Genomic DNA, 6,000 nt, shown 5'->3' with positions numbered 1-6,000 from the left:
TTCATGTCTATTCAATCTGTAGTTGAGATATTCGGTGGGTCGCGGTTTGGTTGCTATGGAGTGGGATCCGGGAATTTTCTAGACACGGGTGTACTTACATTTGGAAACCTTTTCCATAATCTCAACTGACTTATCCCCGTGAACTATGCACCGTAGATCTGGCCTGATTGAGGCCCTCCGACGACCACACTTCCCACTTAGCCACAATCATTCAAACCTCACACCTCAAATCATGTTTGAAACCTTTCTTTTCCATCTATTCAAGCGAGAGAGAAAAAAACAGAGTGCATAATCAGACACACAAAAAAAAAAGAACAAAAACAAAAAGAAATACACATCACCCACGCTCACCAAACCCTCACAGACCAATCCATCCAGAGAGGGTTTAAATTTTTAGGATCTTCTCCTCTCAAAGCAGCAACAGCAGCAGCATATCCCCAACCAACTTACTTAGTACCTGGCCCACGTTAAGGAGACCTATTCTTACCAACCGGGCCAGAAAAACCAACGCGGGAAAAAAGATTACACATATACTAGACATACTGTACCCTTACCTACCAAGGAGAGGGGCTTGAGGGAGAATGCTCCCGGAACGAAAGAAAATCATATCAAACAAGCAGAAAAATGAAATAAAGAAGAACGATAGAAATACAAACCATAATTTTTCGTTCTTCTGACCCCTCCAAGAAACTGACCAGGAGTGCGTGAAGAAAAAAGAGAGTGATAGGAAATAGGACATTATTTTGACAAGAAAATCACATGGAAGAACAGAAAGCATGAAAGCACAAAGAAGAAACTGATACAATACAAGCGCGCGCGAAACTGACTATATCTGGACTCACCCAACCAGTCATGCTTTCCATGGACTGGCTTTGCTCCACCCGCAGTTCTGCTTGTTGCCTATGTGATTTGCGGGGGGGGGGGAAAAAGAAGAAAAAACTTTCCATTTCATTCCGGAGTGTTACCAAGTGAGTGATACAAATGCTGTTTTTGTTTTTTGAAGACATTGATGAGTTGTTACCCGTGATGGATGGAGATGGCGAAAGTAATAGGTAATTATTGAAGTGGACTTTTGGCGGTAGTTGGGGGAAAAAAGGATTGGCAGATGACGCATGGTGAGTTAATCCTTTACCTTCCTTCAAAGAGTTTAGAGGTTCAGGTTGGTCAATCACACTACTGATACCTTCTCCTGTGTCTATCGCCGCTTCCATACCCTCCATCACCGGCGCCGTCGTAGGCGCGCTTTCTCGAATGGCCGTCGTCGTAACCGCCCCTATCACCGTGTGAACCTCTATCACCATGGGATCCTCTATCACCGTGGGAGCCCCTGTCTCCATGACCACCTCGGTGGTCGTCTCTGTGTCCGCCAAACCTGCCTCCGCCAGCGTCGCGGTCACCTCCATACCTGTCGCCACCTCTGCTGCCACCATCACGGTCATAGCCACTGCTACGGCCACCACGGTCGTTACCAGCACTGCGATCATACCCACCAGATCCTTGATACCCACCGCTACCTCTGTGGTCACTGCCACCATACCCACCGCCTCCACCGCCTCCACCGCCTCCCCTACGTCCTCCAGGCCCAGTTGGTGCATTTGGCGGGGCCTCGGCTCCACCAGGATGTCCACCGCCACCGCCACCGCCACCGCTGTAGCCATTCTGACCACCTCTATCACCGCCTTGGAAACCGATACCGCCTCGGGGGCCACGACCGCCTCCGATCTCGAATCTATTGCCTCCGGTGAACCCACCTCCTCCACGACCACCCTGAAATCCTCCACGGAAGTTACCACCTCCGCCACCTCTAAATCCACGGCCTCCGAAGCCGCCTGGTCCGCCTGGTCCACGGGGTCCGTCACTACCAAAGCCGGAGGGACCTGTGGGGCGCGTTACAGGAATTTTAGTGTATCCACGACCGCCGAGGCCGCCACCAAGGCGCTTTGGCTTCCATCCTTTGACAGTACGGCCGCGTTCGACATCGACGAGGACACGGCGATCCTTGATACGTATTCCATCGGTTTCTTTGTAAGCAGCTGTAAAGGAGCAAGAAAGAAGAGAAAATCGTTCAAACCCGTGTCAGTTTATTTCTTATTTCATACTTTCCTTTACTTGTACCACTCCTTTTGTGAGAAGGAGCTTTTGCTCGAGTGGGGTTGGTGATATAAAATTCAGATGGTGAGGGAAAGAGGAGTAGATAAGTCAAAACACGACACGACACTGAAACGGCGGCGCAGCTATGTTTTTACTTTTCACGTCCGGGGGCTAACATGCGAATTGCGGCAGGGGAGGGAAGATATAAAATGGATAGGGGGAGTCTTCGGTTTCAATACCCTTCATGTCCTTCTCACGTTCATATACAATAAACGCATACCCTCTGTGCTTGCCTGTATCTTTATCGTGCACGATACGTACCTGCATCATGAGAAGAGATGTCAGCGGGTGATCACTACAGGAACAATGGTGGGTTTTTTTTGGGGGGGGATTCTTATCTCACCCTTTCGATGGGACCAAAGCGTCCAAATTCGCGCTCAAGATCATTTTCCTTGACTTCGTAACTCAATCTAGACACAAATAAGGTCTTGTAAGGATCACCTCTGACAAGCGGGTCATGTTCTGGATCGTCTATTGACACTTATGTTAGCCAACCGTGTCCTTTACGGATTATCCCATTTGCATAGATGTGCGCATACAAGCATCAAGCCCTTCTTTTGTTTTTTTCTCCAAGGCCGCTTTCTTCTCTTCTCTTAGTCGGTCTCGTCGTTGCATCCAGCTCTCGGTTGGAACATAGTTTGGATCTGGTTTCTTGAGCTCTTCAAGAAACGCCGCAACGCCACTGATCGGAGCGGTTCTGCGCTTCTCTGGGGCATAATCGCAGTGGGGGAGATAACGGAGAGGTGGTCGAGGTGCAAAGAGCACCAAAAGGTTTGCTGGTAGTTTATCTGTCATTGTTGTGTCAAAAGGGGTGTGAACTTTTTGCGCGATCTAACGAGGCGATGAGAATGAGGGTGAGGTGCGCGACTAAAGTAGGCGTCTCTTGTGTCGGCGTTGATTTATTGAAAATGGAATGGAATGATATTGGAGCAGCGATGACGATAGGATGAAATGTATTCTTCCCTGAAGATGGAGGTTGGTTGACGCGCACACTGGCCCTTTGTTTCCGGCGATTCGAGTTGGGAGATGTAGACCCCCTGATGGATGTTTCAGCTGTCGATTGGCGAACAAAACAAGGGCTTTGTCAGAGTTTGTGTGGTGGCAACGTTACACACCCCACTCCACTGCCAGCAGATAAGAGATAATCTTGTGACACATTATGCACGTGATCGCGCAATGAGTCATCAGCCACTAAACGCGTTTACTTGAGCCACCCGGGAAAGCACTTAAGCTGGCACCCCTCAACGCGGGCCCAAGTCGCGTTTCCTCTCTCTCAGCTCCTTGCCACGCACGACACACTCACTACAGCACAGCCTCCAACCCAGAAGCATTCGTTTTTGATCGATTACAAAAACCAACTGTCTTCCCTGCCTGTAATCGTAAACATGTCTGGAGAAGGTCAAGAGGAACAGTTCGACGACAATGCTTCTCAGTTTGGTGGGCCCGGTGCTCCCACGCCGCTTGCATCTCTAGAGGTATGAAACGCCACCTCCTCAACTGTCTTGGAAACAGAGCTGATTTTGTCCAGGGTAATGGTATTTCTGCAAGAGATATCAAGGCTGTTGTCGAGGCGGGATATAATACTGTCGAGTCAGTGGCGTACACGTTAGTTCACTTCTTTCCAGAGCCAATATATACCAAAATGCTAAAAATGTCATCAATAGACCCAAGAGGCAGCTTCTCACGATCAAAGGTATTTCAGAAGCAAAGGCAGACAAACTTATCGCCGAAGGTACATTTCCAACCTAGAATCAATATTCGCTGAAAGCGAAAAAAAAAAGAAGAAAGAAGAAAGAAGAAAAGTACTGACAAGTCCCCTAGCTTCCCGTCTTGTGCCCATGGGCTTCACTACAGCCACAGAAATGCACCAGCGTCGCTCTGAGCTAATTTCAGTAACGACCGGTTCAAAACAACTTGACACGCTCTTAGCCGGAGGAATTGAGACTGGATCTATCACAGAGGTGTTCGGCGAATTCAGAACGGGGAAGTCGCAGTTATGTCATACCCTTGCCGTGACCTGTCAGCTACCCTTCGATATGGGCGGCGGAGAGGGTAAATGTCTCTATATTGACACTGAGGGAACCTTTCGTCCTGTCCGCCTCCTTGCGGTTGCGAACCGTTATGGTCTCAACGGGGAAGAGGTGTTAGATAACGTTGCATACGCACGTGCCTATAACAGCGACCACCAGTTGCAGCTGCTTAACCAGGCTGCAGCAATGATGACTGAAACTCGATTCTCTCTCCTTATTGTTGATTCTGCGACTTCGTTGTACCGCACAGACTTTGCGGGTCGTGGAGAGCTTGCGGCGAGACAAACGCATCTTGCAAAGTTTATGCGCACATTACAGCGCCTGGCGGACGAGTTTGGAATCGCTGTTGTCATCACGAATCAGGTTGTCGCTCAAGTGGATGGTGGGGCTGCCATGTTTAACCCAGATCCCAAAAAGCCGATAGGAGGGAACATCATTGCACATGCTTCTACTACCAGATTGTTTTTGAAGAAAGGGCGAGCAGAGACGAGAATTTGCAAGATTTATGACTCCCCTTGTTTACCTGAGAGCGAGTGCATGTTCGCTATCAATGGTATGTTTGGGATTTCCTCTGCACTTTTTCAAATCATATGACTAATCGTATCGTAGAGGACGGCATTGGCGATCCAAACCCCAAAGATCTTGAAAATTAGACTTTTCATTTGCTGTATTATTACTATTTTATGGTCATTCCATTGCATTCCGCTTATAAGCTGCATAGCTGGATATCTTTTCTTGTAATTTGCGGGATGGAAGGGGTTTCTACTTCTTCAATCACGATTTTTCGATTTTCATAGCAATTGGCGTTTGTATGTTTTTTCTATTCTTGTATAAATACAGGATGGTTGGGAATGGAGTCGTGATTGGATTTCGTCGAAGTAACTTTGATATCACTGGACATTGCTCTTTCGAGATTTTATGCATGTGTGATCATTGACTCCTGATTCGATTGGTGCGTTAAGGTCAGTCAACACTACATGTACTGAATGGTAATCCGCCCCTGTTACGGGGAAGAACAGCTTGTTCTCCGGCCTCTAGTATTTCTATGGTGTTTTGTAAACAGCAATAGCCTGAATACGAAGCCCGCAGCCTCATTCGCCCGCTAGCCAGCGGAGTGCAGTGCGCAGTGCGCAGGGTGGGGCAGGGGTAGAGTGTACGAAGCTATACATTCGCCTCAATACCCCACACTCTGGTCCCTACAACCCCCACTACACATAGTCCTCTTTTACTCTTGTATCTATGTTCTATTATCCAAGCTGTAGGTGGAGGTCGTTCCGTACTCAGCATGCACGCCTACCCGGAGACCGGCCCCACACCGCTCTCGAATCGACGGCTGCATGCATCGAGGATAGGAAATAAGCCGTTAGATTGCACTGCCAACGGTACGATCATCTATTGGGGAAGGGAGGGTACCTCTTCCAGATGCTTTAGAACTTCATGCACGCACGTCATTTGAGCTGTGCATACTGGTTTTGTTGGGGGTTTGTGAGAAACTGGGGTAGTTCACATGATAAGAGGTATCGAAGTTGTGTGGTTTTTGATATAGTGGGGATAGTGAGGGTGTTGACGCCGAGCTACACATAAATTGCTGGCTTGTAGGTAAACTGTGACTGACATGACTGGTCCAGTATGGAGGTGGTCATGCATGGGAGCTCCGTTTAGACCTCGTCCTAACCTCTCGGTTTTTTGTTGAGAGAGGCATGTTTAGGGCTCCAAGATGATAGTTGATTGAATGGATGAGGGAGTTAGATGAGGACGAAAACATCCACTAGTAATACCACCTCGTTCACCTCCAAAAAAAAAGTCTAGCGCCGATGAT

At 48.3% G+C, this 6,000-nt stretch overlaps 2 protein-coding genes across 2 annotated transcripts; one reads left to right on the top strand and one right to left on the bottom strand.

Moving 5' to 3' along the window:
• Nucleotides 1-1,173: 1,173 nt before the first annotated feature.
• LAJ45_07376 (uncharacterized protein) lies at nt 1,174-2,946 on the bottom strand (the record flags this gene model as incomplete). Its single annotated transcript, XM_046116934.1, has 4 exons — nt 1,174-2,033; nt 2,331-2,412; nt 2,495-2,622; nt 2,691-2,946. The coding sequence occupies 4 exons, from the start codon at nt 2,944-2,946 to the stop codon at nt 1,174-1,176; spliced, it is 1,326 nt and encodes a 441-aa protein (XP_045969969.1).
• Nucleotides 2,947-3,536: 590 nt separating this feature from the next.
• On the top strand, nt 3,537-4,834 carry LAJ45_07375 (uncharacterized protein; the record flags this gene model as incomplete). Its single annotated transcript, XM_046116933.1, has 5 exons — nt 3,537-3,626; nt 3,680-3,756; nt 3,816-3,883; nt 3,973-4,734; nt 4,791-4,834. 5 exons carry the CDS (start codon nt 3,537-3,539, stop codon nt 4,832-4,834), a joined length of 1,041 nt encoding a protein of 346 aa, XP_045969968.1.
• Nucleotides 4,835-6,000: the final 1,166 nt, after the last annotated feature.

This window comes from Morchella importuna (genome assembly GCF_003444635.1).
Source record: "Morchella importuna strain M04M26 chromosome Unknown Morimp01GS023, whole genome shotgun sequence".
Lineage (NCBI taxonomy): Eukaryota > Fungi > Ascomycota > Pezizomycetes > Pezizales > Morchellaceae > Morchella > Morchella importuna.
Note: the sequence above shows the minus strand (reverse complement) of the source record. Positions and strands in the feature narration are given on the sequence as shown.